This window comes from Pseudophryne corroboree, chromosome 6 (assembly GCF_028390025.1).
Source record: "Pseudophryne corroboree isolate aPseCor3 chromosome 6, aPseCor3.hap2, whole genome shotgun sequence".
Classification (NCBI taxonomy): Eukaryota; Metazoa; Chordata; class Amphibia; order Anura; family Myobatrachidae; genus Pseudophryne; species Pseudophryne corroboree.
The window spans coordinates 837,824,230-837,840,097 of record NC_086449.1 but is presented as its reverse complement, the minus strand read 5'-3'; the positions used below and the strand labels follow the sequence as shown (position 1 = coordinate 837,840,097).

Below are 15,868 nucleotides of genomic sequence, written 5' to 3'. Positions count from 1 at the left end.
TATGTACACAGTGACAGCAGCACAGCCCCTTAGATGGACACAGTGACAGCAGCACAGCCCCTTAGATGGACACAGTGACAGCAGCACAGCCCCTCAGATAGACACAGTGACAGCAGCACAACCCCGTAGATGGACAGTGACAGCAGCACAGCCTCTTATGGACACAGTGACAGCAGCACAGCCCCTTATGGACACAGTGACAGCAGCACAGCCCCTTAGATGGACACAGTGACAGCAGCACAGCCCCTTAGATGGACACAGTGACAGCAGCAAAGCCCCACAGATGGACACAGTGACAGCAGCACAGCCCTTTATGGACACAGTGACAGCAGCACAGCCCCTTAGATGAACACACTGACAGCAGCACAGCCCCTTATGGACACAGTCACAGCATTATTTTCCACACAGTCACTGGGATGGACTCCGCAGAGCACAGCGCAGCATACAGCAGCGTGACTGGAGTGAAATGGCGCCAAATGCCAGCCGCGGCTCCCATATATATCAAACCCAAAACCCGCGAGAATCCAACGCCGGCAGGATGATGTTTTGTCTTGATCTGCAGGCACACATGAGCCGCGGCTCGGAGCGACTCAGATCCCGGAAGTTCAGAGTGGCTCCAAGTAATCTGAACCGCTCACCTCTAATTAAGAGTTAATAATATTGGGCATTAAGTGCCTGCTGGTGCTTGTAGTCCACCAGTAAATAAAAATGTGAAAATGAACACAAGACACACACACGCCAAATGTTGTAATCATTTATGAAATAAATCTCTGGCTGACACATCCCTTGTTCAGCAGTTACTGCTCCCAGTCCTTGCATCGCTCCTCTTCTGTGCAGGATGGAAGGAAGCGGGAACAGTTACTAATGCAGCGTCCGCTCTCAGCCAATCAGCGCCTCCCTATTCATTTCTGTGGCAGTGTCCTGGAGCGACCTGATATTTTGTTGCGGTTCTGTACACAGTGTACAAGGACAGTGCTTTAGGGTCTGTTCCGTTTGCTGTTCTGCCAAGAAGCCCTGGGTGCCTTGGAACGGAGAGTCCTTCCCGGGATGGTGTAAGTATTACGCTGGTGAATGAGGAATGTGCGGGGAGTGTTTATTAGTAAATAAATAATTACAACAATCGGAGTGTGTGTGTCTTGTCTTTATTGTAATATGTTTTTTACAGGCAGACTGATGTCCCGGCATGCTGGCACTTCTGGTTCTACAAGTGCCATCATGCTGTGAAAGGCTTGCTGGGACTGTAAAAAACAATATTATTAATTCTTAATTAACCATTAACCCCTCACCCACCACCTCCGGAGGCCAGTTTGAGAGGTCTGGAGCTTGTTATGGATTTTTCTATTTTATTTGGGAGTTGGGAGTTGGGGGTGGGGGGGGGGGGGGGGGGGAATTTTGAATCTTACATTTAACCATTTTCTTACGGGTCTAATCTGGGATTCTTTCTGTAGCTGACTATCGATGTTTGGTCCGATGGTCTATTGCAGAGAGAGTGGGTGGGCAGGGGGCTGCAGGCTGCATTGTCAGTCACTGTGTAGGTCAGGCGCGCTGCAAGCTCTAGGGAGAGGAATTAGCCTGGGCTGATAAGGGAACTCTTATATTCATGGTTAGAGAAACGCTTATTTAGTTTAAAACATATTTATGTCACTTCTTATTAAAATATCGGGGCACAGGGACTGTCTATATGTGTTACACTGTATAATCACTTCTATAATCATAAATACTATATAAGCGTGCCCCAAAAAGGAATGACTTCCCTTATTAGCTGATTCCTCTCCCTAGAGAACATACTGTAGTATTCGGTTCCGTGGAGCAGCAGCGACTCTGAGGAATGATGTAACAGATGCAGTGTGACATCATTTCTATATAAGTGACACACCTTCCGAGGTACAGGATTGTCCCCTACATCTAATCGGGTGTGGTATGGAAGGTCGACAGTCACTAGGTCGACAGGGATGCTAGGGCGAAGGAATTTCTAGTTCGACAGGATTTCTAGGTCGACAGGTCAAAAGGTTGACATGAGTTTTTTATGTTTTTTTGGTGACATTTTCTCCGTACAGTGACCGGGAAGCCCAATTAGTGCACCGTGTCCCCTCACATATCTCGCTTCACTCGCCATACTTCGGGCAAGGTGCCTCGCTTCGCTACTGCTGCGCTCAGCACAGGTTACCGTTCCCAATCGTAGTCCGCGTGGATCGTTAAGTATGAAAAAGTTCTAAAAAAGAAAAAAAATTGTGAAAAACTCATGTCGACCTTTTGATCTGTCGACCTAGAACACGTCGACCTGGAGACCCTGTTGACATAGAAACCATGTCGACCTAATTACTGTCGACCACTAGTGGTCGACCTAGACAGTGTCGACCTAGAGACTGGATCCCATTTAAACACAGCGCAGACAGGCTTCTGTGTGCGGTGCTACAGAAAAGATCGTGATTGCACTTTTCTTTCACAAGGAAATCTATTTACACTGCAGAGAGCTGCACCCGAGAGAAGACGTCTTTTTTTCGCATGGCTAAGTATGCAGGGGCACCACCACCATGCTTCTGATCGCAGCAAATGCAGGTGGCATCATCGGCTGGCCTCTAAAATGGCCATGACACGCCTGCATTTCTCGCGACACTCCATCCTCCCATGCAAAATTGTCTGTTTGCGAACTTCGCCCATCTGCAATAGGATCTGAATAAGGCATACTGGCCCCCACAGGGAAAAAAACACATGCATTGGTCCACATAGGGGAAACTCCCCCCCCCCCCCCCCCACACACACAATAGCCCGACAGGGGGAAAAAACGGGATCCGGTCTGAAGATCGACAGTATCTAGGTCGACAATGTTTAGGTCGACCACTATAGGTCGACAGTCACTAGGTCGACATGGACGGAAGGTCGACAGGGTTTCTAGGTCGACATGTGCTAGGTCGACAGGTCATAAGACGACATGAGTTTTTCAAATTTTTTTTCTTTTTTTTAATTTTTTCATACTTAACGATCCACGTGGACTACGATTGGAACGGTAATCTGTGCCGAGCGAAGCATGGCGAGCGAAGCGAGCCATGCGAGGGGACGCGGTGCACTAATTTGGGATCCCGGTCACTCTACGAAGAAAATGACTCAAAAAAAAAAAAATCCTCATGTCGACCTTTAGACCTGTCGACCTAGCACATGTCGACCAAGAAACCCTGTCGACCTTCCATCCATGTCTACCTAGTGACTGTTGACCTATAGTGGTCGACCTAAACATTGTTGACCTAGATACTGTCGATTTGATGAACCACACCCGGAAAAAACACACACATTGGTTCTCACAGGGCTAAGTCTCACACATATTGGCCCCCATAGGGAGAAACCCCTCTCACACATTGGCCTGCACAGACAATCCATGCACACATTGGCTCCCACAAGCAAAAACCCCACACACACATTGGCGCCCACAGGAAAAAATACAACACACACTGGTTCACACAAGGAATAAACCCACTCACACTGACCCCCACAGGAAAAAACCCAACACAGATTAGACCCAACAGAGCAAAAACCCCAAACACACTGGCCCTAACAAGGAAAAAAAAAACACACATTGGCCCCCACAGAGAAAACCCCCACACAGATTGGCCGACACAGGAAAAAAAAACATACTGGCCCCCACAAGAAAACATCCCACACACATTGGCCCCCACAGGAAAGACTGATATCTGAAGGCAGAGCAAGGGCTGCCTTGCTGCTTCCTGCTCAGCTGACTGATCTGAACTTCTTTCAGGCAGCCATTGGCGGATTATACTAGTTAATCCTCCCTCCCCTGAGGCCCCTCCCTCCCTTGCCCTCATCCTCAGTGAGTCAGTGTGGCATGGTCGCTGTTTATGGTTCATGGACTGGGCGTCGTTTGAGCTGAAAGAAGCGCCCATCCTGCCTGGGCAAGAAGTATAATAGGTGGTGCAGAGCTGCTTACAGGGGGGCAGGGGTGCAGTCAGTGCCAGTGCTGGCTGCACTGCACCACAAAACGGCCCTTAAGCCAACTTTGAGACAGGCGGCTGCATAGCACAGTGTTTGTATGCGTTGCATTGCAACTGAGATGCATTTCAGCATGCCGCTGTTCTGAGCCACTGGTGTCACCCCAGCGGGCCGCTGCTCTGAGCCACTGGTGTCACCCCAGCGTGCCGCTGCTCTGATCCACTGGTGTCACCCCAGCATGCCGCTACTCTGAGCCACTGGTTTCACCCCAGCATGCAGCTACTCTGAGCCACTGGTATCACCCCAGCGTGCCGCTACTCTGAGCAACTGGTATCACCCCAGCGTGCCGCTACTCTGAGCCACTGGTAAACCCCAGCATGCCGCTACTCTGAGCCACTGGTATCACCCCAGCGTGCCGCTACTCTGAGCCACTGGTATCACCCCAGCGTGCCGCTACTCTGAGCCACTGGTATCACCCCAGCGTGCCACTACTCTGAGCCACTGGTATCACCCCAGCGTGCCGCTGCTCTGATCCACTGGTGTCACCCCAGCATGCCGCTATTCTGAGCCACTGGTGACACCCCAGCATGCCGCTACTCTGAGCCACTGGTATCACCCCAGCGTGCCGCTACTCTGAGCCACTGGTATCACCCCAGCGTGCCGCTGCTCTGATCCACTGGTGTCACCCCAGCATGCCGCTACTCTGAGCCACTGGTGTCACCCCAGCATGCCGCTACTCTGAGCCACTGGTATCACCCCAGCGTGCCGCTACTCTGAGCCACTAGTATCACCCCAGCGTGCCGCTACTCTGAGCCACTGGTAAACCCCAGCATGCCGCTACTCTGAGCCACTGGAATCACCCCAGCGTGCCGCTACTCTGAGCCACTGGTATCACCCCAGCGTGCCGCTACTCTGAGCCACTGGTATCACCCCAGCGTGCCACTACTCTGAGCCACTGGTATCACCCCAGCGTGCCGCTGCTCTGATCCACTGGTGTCACCCCAGCGTGCCGCTACTCTGAGCCACTGGTATCACCCCAGCGTGCCGCTACTCTGAGCCACTGGTATCACCCCAGCGTGCCACTACTCTGAGCCACTGGTATCACCCCAGCGTTCCGCTGCTCTGATCCACTGGTGTCACTCCAGCATGCCGCTACTCTGAGCCACTGGTGTCACCCCAGCATGCCGCTACTCTGAGCCACTGGTATCACCCCAGCGTGCCGCTACTCTGAGCCACTGGTATCACCCCAGCGTGCCGCTACTCTGAGCCACTGGTAAACCCCAGCATGCCGCTACTCTGAGCCACTGGTATCACCCCAGCGTGCCGCTACTCTGAGCCACTGGTATCACCCCAGCGTGCAGCTACTCTGAGCCACTGGTATCACCCCAGCGTGCCACTACTCTGAGCCACTGGTATCACCCCAGCGTGCCGCTGCTCTGATCCACTGGTGTCACCCCAGCATGCCGCTACTCTGAGCCACTGGTGTCACCCCAGCATGCCGCTACTCTGAGCCACTGGTATCACCCCAGCGTGTAGCTACTCTGAGCCACTGGTGTCACCCCAGCATGCCGCTACTCTGAGCCACTGGTGTCACCCCAGCATGCCGCTACTCTGAGCCACTGGTATCACCCCAGCGTGCCGCTGTTCTGAGCCACTGGTGTCACCCCAGCGGGCCACTGCTCTGAGCCACTGGTGTCACCCCAGTGTGCCGCTGCTCTGATCCACTGGTGTCACCCCAGCATACCGCTACTCTGAGCCACTGGTTTCACCCCAGCATGCCGCTACTCTGAGCCACTGGCATCACCCCAGCGTGCCGCTACTCTGAGCAACTGGTATCACCCCAGCGTGCCGCTACTCTGAGCCACTGGTATCACACCAGCGTGCCGCTGCTCTGATCCACTGGTGTCACCCCAGCATGCCGCTACTCTGAGCCACTGGTGTCACCCCAGCATGCCGCTACTCTGAGCCACTGGTATCACCCTAGCGTGCCGCTACTCTGAGCCACTGGTATCACCCCAGCGTGCCGCTACTCTGAGCCACTGGTAAACCGCAGCATGCCGCTACTCTGAGCCACTGGTATCACCCCAGCGTGCCGCTACTCTGAGCCACTGGTATCACCCCAGCGTGCCACTACTCTGAGCCACTGGTATCACCCCAGCGTGCCGCTGCTCTGATCCACTGGTGTCACCCCAGCATGCCGCTACTCTGAGCCACTGGTGTCACCCCAGCATGCCGCTACTCTGAGCCACTGGTATCACCCCAGCGTGCCGCTACTCTGAGCCACTGGTATCACCCCAGCGTGCCGCTACTCTGAGCCACTGGTAAACCCCAGCATGCCGCTACTCTGAGCCACTGGTATCACCCCAGCGTGCCGCTACTCTGAGCCACTGGTATCACCCCAGCGTGTCGCTACTCTGAGCCACTGGTATCACCCCAGCGTGCCGCTACTCTGAGCCACTGGTATCACCCCAGCGTGCCGCTACTCTGAGCCACTGGTATCACCCCAGCGTGCCGCTACTCTGAGCCACTGGTACACCCCAGCGTGTTATGCTCTGAGCCACTGGTACACCCCAGTGTGCTGCTGCTCTGATCTCCTGGTATCAACCCAGCGTGCTGCTGCTCTGATCCACTAGTGTCACCCCAGCATGCCACTGCTCTAAGCCATTGGTGTCACCCCAGCGTGCCACTACTCTGAGCCACTAGTGTTACCCCAGCGTGCTGCTGCTCTGATCCACTGGTATCACTCCAGCGTGCCGCTGCTCTGAGCCATTGGTGTCACCCCAGTGTGCCACTACTCTGAGCCACTGGTGTCACCCCAGCGTGCCACTACTCTGAGACACTGGTGTCACCCCAGCGTGCCGCTGTTCTGAGCCACTAGTATCACCCCAGTGTGCCACTGTTCTGAGCCACTAGTATCACCCCAGAGTGCCACTACTCTGAGCCACTGGTGTCACCCCAGTGTGCTGCTGCTCTGATCCACTGGTGTCACCCCAGCGTGCCGCTACTCTGAACCACTGGTGTCACCCCAGCGTGCCGCTACTCTGAGCCACTGGTATCACCCCAGCATGCCGTTACTCTGAGCACTCTGCACCCTCAGTCATTTCAACCTTACATTTGGTCACAAGAAGATTAGATACAGATTCCCTGATCACAGGGGCACAGCTGGAGCCTGGTGCACTTGGCGTAGAGGTGTAATGACCCAGTCCTATATTAGAGTATTGTTCTTTTACTTCTCACTGCACCCTCAGTTCCCTTTTACACAGCTTGGAGCCAGCTCACTGGCGCTTCTATAATGGGTGCAGTCGGGCCCCTGAGTCCAGAGGGGGCCCCCACCGCACATACTGTGCACATTTTTAAAATACTCACCCCTCCGAAGTCCAGCACCGGCATCTGCAGCGCTGTTAGAACACAGTGAAAATGGCTCAGCTGACATTTTCACGGAGCTCTGCACATAGCAGTAGCGAAATCTCAGGAAAAATGGCCGCTGCGTCATTTTCCCAGAAATCTGCACATGCTCAGTAGAGTCTGAGCCCTCTAGCGCTCCGGGCAGAGAGGAGGGGCCGAACACGGGCCTCCTCCTCTCTTAAAATGCCCCTGAGCCAGTTGGCCTTAGGTTATAGGATCTGGACATTTGGACCAACACCCTCTGTACAATTTAGACACATGACTTGGTGGTGATTGGACATACCATGGATCGCAGTGGGCGGGGTGACTGGGCCCCATTAGCACAGCTGGAGGATGCCGCACACACAGAGCAGTCGTAGTCTCAGTCTCTATGTTACTGATTGAACGGTGATACTGTGACTATATGTTATTATTCAACTTTTGTCCTTTTTGTTTTGCAGAAGGGAGAATAAATCAGTATTGGTCTGAAGTAGAAGATAATGGTGACACAAACTCCAGTCCCTGCGCAGAAGCGATGCCGCGTCTCCAAACTCCATGTAAGTAGCCGGGATACCTCTTCAGAGTCTAATGTGCTACATAATATATGTATAAAGCTGTTGGGGGCAGTATGTCCTGGTATGGTCAGAGGCAGAACTCTGGGAGGCAACGGAGTCATCTGCCGCCGGGCTCCTGCTCTGAAGGGGGCACCTCTCCTCCAATTCTGTGACACCATTGAATTAAGGGGGTAATTCCAAGTTGATCGCAGCAGGAATTTAGTTAGCAATTGGGCAAAACCATGTGCACTGCAGGGGAGGCAGATTTAACATGTGCAGAGAGAGTTAGATTTGGGTGGGGTGTGTTCAATCTGCAATCTAATTTGCAGTGTAAAAATAAAGCAGCCAGTATTTACCCTGCACAGAAACAAAATAACCCACCCAAATCTAACTTTCTGCACATGTTACATCTGCCCCCCCCTGCAGTGCACATGGTTTTGCCCAATTGCTAACAAAATTCCTGCAGCGATCAACTTGGAATTACCCCCTAAATTAATTGATATCTGTCGCTATCTTTTCAGTGGCTGACTTCCTCACTGGTCCCTGCACCTTACAAATCACACCCTCTTTATTATACTGAATATACACATTTTACAAGTGTCACACCCAGGATTAGAACCCACGACCTATTACATTGGAAGCAGACACCTTACTGATGAAACTGTTTGCTCCTGTATATGAAATTTGAGAATTCTAACTATATGAAGATACTTCTCTGACAATTACACGTAACTTTATATAGTTAGAATTCTCATGCTTCCTATACAGGGGCAAATATCTCTATCAGTAAGGTGTCTGCTGTCAGTGCAACAGGTCATGGGTTCTAATCCTGGGTATGACTGCTAAGAAGTGTGTGAGTTAAAATAAAAGACAATTAAATGTATAAATACAGTATATAATTTTTTTTCAGAACACTCCATAAACACACACACTCACACACACACACACACACACGCACGCACGCACGCACGCACGCACGCACGCACACACACACACATAATGTGCACACATACATACATATATTTATCTTTATATAGGAAATAGGGGGGCACCAATATTTATTTTGCCTCCGGGCAACTGGGACAAACTTACGTCACTGGGTATGGTAATGCCTAATAGCATAGCTCCAATCACTGCAATTGTAATTTATTTATATGGGTTCCGCAGCAACTTACAGTACAAGACAATGCAGTAAAGGTATGTAGACAATTCCCATCCAGGGACAGGACACTGAGATAAGCATCAGGATGCCAGACACCGAGGGCTAGGTCCCGTCGTAGGGAATATGGATTAGAAGATAGTCTAAGTTAGAGAAGAAAAACACATGAGGATTGAGGGCCCTGCTTATGAGAGCCTACATTCTAAAGGGGAGGGGTAGACAGACAGGGGTGACACAGATGGGGTAGACAGTGAGCATGGAACAGAGGATTAGGATGAGATTTTGTGAAGAAGTGTGTCTTGAGAGCCCGTTTGAAGTTCTGCAGAGACGTGGAGAGTGGGGAGGGGGAGAATTCCAGAGGTAGGGAGCAGCACGTGAGAACTCATGGAGGTGGGATTGGAAGGAAGTGATCTGTAGGCAGGAGAGGCAGCATTTATTTGTGGAGTGAAGTGGGTGGGCAGGTGGGAGTGTGAAGGGAGATAAGGTTAGATGTGTAACTTGGAGAGGAGTGGGTGAGCGTTTTGTAAGTGAGTGTGAGAAGCTTGAATTGGATTATGAAAGGGAAGGGGAGCCAGTGAGGGGCTTGTAGGATAGGGGAGGTGGACATAGTGCATTTGGTGAGGAAGATAAGCCGGGCAGCAGCATTGAGGATAGATTGGAGTGGAGAGAGGTAATGGTCAGAGAGGCCAGTCAGGAGGAGATTACAGTAGTCCAGTCTGGAGATGACCAGTGGGTGGATGAGGGCCTTAGGGGTCTATTTACTAATCCTTGGACGGAGATAAAGTACCAGCGACCAGCTCCTAACCGTCATTTTCCAAACCCAGTTTGTGACATGACAGTTAGGAGCTGATTGGCTGGTACTTTATCTCCGTCCACTTTATCTCCATCTAAGGCTTAATAAATAGACCCCTTAGTAGCCTCCAGGGTGAGAAAGGGTCTGATCCTGGAAATGTTTCTGAGATGAGAACGGCAGGTGTGTGAGAGGTGCTGAATGTGTGGGGTGAAGGAGAGGGAGGAGTCAAGGATTACTCCAAGTCAGCGCACTTGGGGGATAGAGGAGACAGTAGTGCCATCTATAGATAATGAGATTGTAGGAGGTGAGGTTATGTGGGAGGGAGGGAAGATGATCAGCTCAGTCTTACACATATGAAGGGTGAGAAAGCGCTGGGACATCCAGGAAGAGGTAGCAGAGAGACAGCTGGAGATACGAGTGACTAGAGCAGGAGAGAGATCAGGGGAGGAAAGGTTGGTCTGAGTGTCATCAGCATAGAGGTGGTATTGGAAGTCAAAAGAGCCAATGAGTTCTCCTAGAGAGGATGTATAGATAGAAAAGGAGAGGACCAAGAACAGAGCCTTGGGGGACACCTACAGTTAGTGGAAGTGAGGGGAGAGGTGTAGTCATGAGAGGAGACAGAGAAGGAACGATCAGAGAGGTAGGAGGACGGGATCCGGTCTGAAGATCGACAGTATCTAGGTCGACAATGTTTAGGTCGACCACTATAGGTCGACATGGACGGAAGGTCGACAGGGTTTCTAGGTCGACATGTGCTAGGTCGACAGGTCTAAAGGTCGACATGAGTTTTTCACGTTTTTTTCTTTTTTTAAATTTTTTCATACTTAACGATACACGTGGACTACGATTGGAACGGTAATCTGTGCCGAGCAAAGCGGTAGCGGAGCGAAGGCACCATGCCCGAAGCATGGCGAGCGAAGCGAGCCATGCGAGGGGACGAGGTGCACTAATTTGGGATCCCGGTCACTCTACGAAGAAAACGACACACACAAAAAAAATAAATCCTCATGTCGACCTTTAGACCTGTCGACCTAGCACATGTCGACCTAGAAACCCTGTCGACCTTCCATCCATGTCGACCTAGCGACTGTCGACCTATAGTGGTCGACCTAAACATTGTCGACCTAGATACTGTCGATTTGATGAACCACACCCAGGAGGACAGCCAGGGGAGGGCAGTATCACGCAGACCTGGAGAGTTAAGGATTTGCAGGAGAGGGTGGTCCACAGTGTGAGAAGCTGCAGAGAGGTTGAAACTTAGAAGTGACAAAATATTTAATTTGTTTTATCTAGCACAGGAAATTATATCTGGGTTTAGTATGTAATGGATGAGCTATATTTTACATCATGAGATAGCCGAGTATGAAGTGTGGAATTTATACCACATTGGGAGACAGCTGTGCGGGGACAATAGAGTCCATGGCATAGAGTGACCATTTGTGGCTGTCACCTCCCACCTCTAGCCCCCAATATTTAGGATAGACCTGATGCAACCAGCTAGTGGCTCTATGGCTATTATATGAGGCAATAAGTAGAGATGAGCGGGTTCGGTTCCTCGGAATCCGAACCCGCCCGAACTTCAGCTTTTTTTACACGGATCCGAGCGACTCGGATCTTCCCGCCTTGCTCGGTTAACCCGAGCGCGCCCGAACGTCATCATGACGCTGTCGGATTCTCGCGAGGCTCGGATTCTATCGCGAGACTCGGATTCTATATAAGGAGCCGCGCGTCGCCGCCATTTTCACACGTGCATTGAGATTGATAGGGAGAGGACGTGGCTGGCGTCCTCTCCATTTAGATTAGAAGAGAGAGAGTGAGATTGAGACAGAGACACTTGATTTACTGGAGCTTAGGAGTACTAGAGAGTGCAGAGTTTACTAGTGACTGACCACTGACCAGTGACCACCAGTGCAGTTTTATTTAATATAATCCGTTCTCTGCCTGAAAAAAACGATACACAGTGACTCAGTCACATACCATATCTGTGCTCAGCCCAGTGTGCTGCATCATCTATGTATAATATCTGACTGTGCTCACACAGCTTAATTGTGGGGGAGACTGGGGAGCAGTTATAGGTTATAGCAGGAGCCAGGAGTACATATTATTAAAATTAAACAGTGCACACTTTTGCTGCAGGAGTGCCACTGCCAGTGTGACTGACCAGTGACCTGACCACACTGACCACCAGTATAGTATACTATATTGTGATTGCCTGAAAAAGTTAAACACTCGTCGTGTGACTTGTGTGGTGTTTTTTTATTCTATAAAAAACTCATTCTGCTGACAGACAGTGTCCAGCAGGTCCGTCATTATATAATATATACCTGTCCGGCTGCAGTAGTGATATATATATATTTTTTATATCATTATTTATCATCCAGTCGCAGCAGACACAGTACGGTAGTTCACGGCTGTAGCTACCTCTGTGTCGGCACTCGGCAGTCCATCCATAATTGTATACCACCTACCCGTGGTTTTTTTTTTTCTTTCTTCTTTATACATACTACATCTCATTATCATCCAGTCTATATTAGCAGCAGACACAGTACAGTACGGTAGTCCATGGCTGTAGCTACCTCTGTGTCGGCACTCGGCAGTCCATCCATAATTGTATACCACCTACCCGTGGTTTTTTTTTCTTCTTTATACATACTACATCTCATTATCATCCAGTCTATATTAGCAGCAGACACAGTACAGTACGGTAGTCCACGGCTGTAGCTACCTCTGTGTCGGCACTCGGCAGTCCATCCATAATTGTATACCACCTACCCGTGTTTTTTTTTCTTTCTTCTTTATACATACTACATCTCATTATCAACCAGTCTATATTAGCAGCAGACACAGTACAGTACGGTAGTCCACGGCTGTAGCTACCTCTGTGTCGGCACTCGGCAGTCCGTCCATAATTGTATACCACCTACCCGTGGTTTTTTTTTCTTTCTTCTTTATACATACTACATCTCATTATCATCCAGTCTATATTAGCAGCAGACACAGTACAGTACGGTAGTCCACGGCTGTAGCTACCTCTGTGTCGGCACTCGGCAGTCCGTCCATAATTGTATACCACCTACCCGTGGTTTTTTTCTTCTTCTTTATACATACTACATCTCATTATCATCCAGTCTATATTAGCAGCAGACACAGTACAGTACGGTAGTCCACGGCTGTAGCTACCTCTGTGTCGGCACTCGGCAGTCCATCCATAATTGTATACCACCTACCCGTGGTTTTTTTTTCTTTCTTCTTTATACATACTACATCTCATTATCATCCAGTCTATATTAGCAGCAGACACAGTACAGTACGGTAGTCCACGGCTGTAGCTACCTCTGTGTCGGCACTCGGCAGTCCGTCCATAATTGTATACCACCTACCCGTGGTTTTTTTTTCTTTCTTCTTTATACATACTACATCTCATTATCATCCAGTCTATATTAGCAGCAGACACAGTACAGTACGGTAGTCCACGGCTGTAGCTACCTCTGTGTCGGCACTCGGCAGTCCATCCATAATTGTATACCACCTACCCGTGGTTTTTTTTTCTTTCTTCTTTATACATACTACATCTCATTATCATCCAGTCTATATTAGCAGCAGACACAGTACAGTACGGTAGTCCACGGCTGTAGCTACCTCTGTGTCGGCACTCGGCAGTCCATCCATAATTGTATACCACCTACCCGTGGTTTTTTTTTCTTTCTTCTTTATACATACTACATCTCATTATCAACCAGTCTATATTAGCAGCAGACACAGTACAGTACGGTAGTCCACGGCTGTAGCTACCTCTGTGTCGGCACTCGGCAGTCCATCCATAATTGTATACCACCTACCCGTGGTTTTTTTTTCTTTCCTCTTTATACATACTACATCTCATTATCAACCAGTCTATATTAGCAGCAGACACAGTACAGTACGGTAGTCCACGGCTGTAGCTACCTCTGTGTCGGCACTCGGCAGTCCATCCATAATTGTATACTAGTATCCATCCATCTCCATTGTTTACCTGAGGTTCCTTTTAGTTGTGCCTATTAAAATATGGAGAACAAAAATGTTGAGGTTCCAAAATTAGGGAAAGATCAAGATCCACTTCCACCTCGTGCTGAAGCTGCTGCCACTAGTCATGGCCGAGACGATGAAATGCCAGCAACGTCGTCTGCCAAGGCCGATGCCCAATGTCATAGTACAGAGCATGTCAAATCCAAAACACCAAATATCAGTAAAAAAAGGACTCCAAAACCTAAAATAAAATTGTCGGAGGAGAAGCGTAAACTTGCCAATATGCCATTTACCACACGGAGTGGCAAGGAACGGCTGAGGCCCTGGCCTATGTTCATGGCTAGTGGTTCAGCTTCACATGAGGATGGAAGCACTCAGCCTCTCGCTAGAAAAATGAAAAGACTCAAGCTGGAAAAAGCACAGCAAAGAACTGTGCGTTCTTTGAAATCCCAAATCCACAAGGAGAGTCCAATTGTGTCGGTTGCGATGCCTGACCTTCCCAACACTGGACGTGAAGAGCATGCGCCTTCCACCATTTGCACGCCCCCTGCAAGTGCTGGAAGGAGCACCCGCAGTCCAGTTCCTGATAGTCAGATTGAAGATGTCAGTGTTGAAGTACACCAGGATGAGGAGGATATGGGTGTTGCTGGCGCTGGGGAGGAAATTGACCAGGAGGATTCAGATGGTGAGGTGGTTTGTTTAAGTCAGGCACCCGGGGAGACACCTGTTGTCCGTGGGAGGAATATGGCCGTTGACATGCCTGGTGAAAATACCAAAAAAATCAGCTCTTCGGTGTGGAAGTATTTCACCAGAAATGCGGACAACATTTGTCAAGCCGTGTGTTCCCTTTGTCAAGCTGTAATAAGTAGGGGTAAGGACGTTAACCACCTCGGAACATCCTCCCTTATACGTCACCTGCAGCGCATTCATAATAAGTCAGTGACAAGTTCAAAAACTTTGGCCGACAGCGGAAGCAGTCCACTGACCAGTAAATCCCTTCCTCTTGTAACCAAGCTCACGCAAACCACCCCACCAACTCCCTCAGTGTCAATTTCCTCCTTCCCCAGGAATGCCAATAGTCCTGCAGGCCATGTCACTGGCAATTCTGATGATTCCTCTCCTGCCTGGGATTCCTCCGATGCATCCTTGCGTGTAACGCCTACTGCTGCTGGCGCTGCTGTTGTTGCTGCTGGGAGTCGATGGTCATCCCAGAGGGGAAGTCGTAAGCCCACTTGTACTACTTCCAGTAAGCAATTGACTGTTCAACAGTCCTTTGCGAGGAAGATGAAATATCACAGCAGTCATCCTGCTGCAAAGCGGATAACTGAGGCCTTGACAACTATGTTGGTGTTAGACGTGCGTCCGGTATCCGCCGTTAGTTCACAGGGAACTAGACAATTTATTGAGGCAGTGTGCCCCCGTTACCAAATACCATCTAGGTTCCACTTCTCTAGGCAGGCAATACCGAGAATGTACACGGACGTCAGAAAAAGACTCACCAGTGTCCTAAAAAATGCAGTTGTACCCAATGTCCACTTAACCACGGACATGTGGACAAGTGGAGCAGGGCAGGGTCAGGACTATATGACTGTGACAGCCCACTGGGTAGATGTATGGACTCCCGCCGCAAGAACAGCAGCGGCGGCACCAGTAGCAGCATCTCGCAAACGCCAACTCTTTCCTAGGCAGGCTACGCTTTGTATCACCGGTTTCCAGAATACGCACACAGCTGAAAACCTCTTACGGCAACTGAGGAAGATCATCGCGGAATGGCTTAACCCAATTGGACTCTCCTGTGGATTTGTGGCATCGGACAACGCCAGCAATATTGTGTGTGCATTAAATATGGGCAAATTCCAGCACGTCCCATGTTTTGCACATACCTTGAATTTGGTGGTGCAGAATTTTTTAAAAAACGACAGGGGCGTGCAAGAGATGCTGTCGGTGGCCAGAAGAATTGCGGGACACTTTCGGCGTACAGGCACCACGTACAGAAGACTGGAGCACCACCAAAAACTACTGAACCTGCCC

At 50.1% G+C, this 15,868-nt stretch overlaps 1 protein-coding gene across 1 annotated transcript in view; it reads left to right on the top strand.

The window, feature by feature from the left end:
• The first annotated feature begins 965 nt into the window (after positions 1-965).
• The window catches only part of LOC134933875 (solute carrier organic anion transporter family member 1A2-like), a 133,429-nt gene continuing 118,526 nt past the window's right edge, over positions 966-15,868 (top strand). The window contains 2 exon segments of the mRNA XM_063929414.1: positions 966-1,052; positions 7,788-7,883. Coding sequence (XP_063785484.1) covers positions 7,827-7,883 — 57 coding nt within the window. The 5' untranslated portion in view covers positions 966-1,052; positions 7,788-7,826.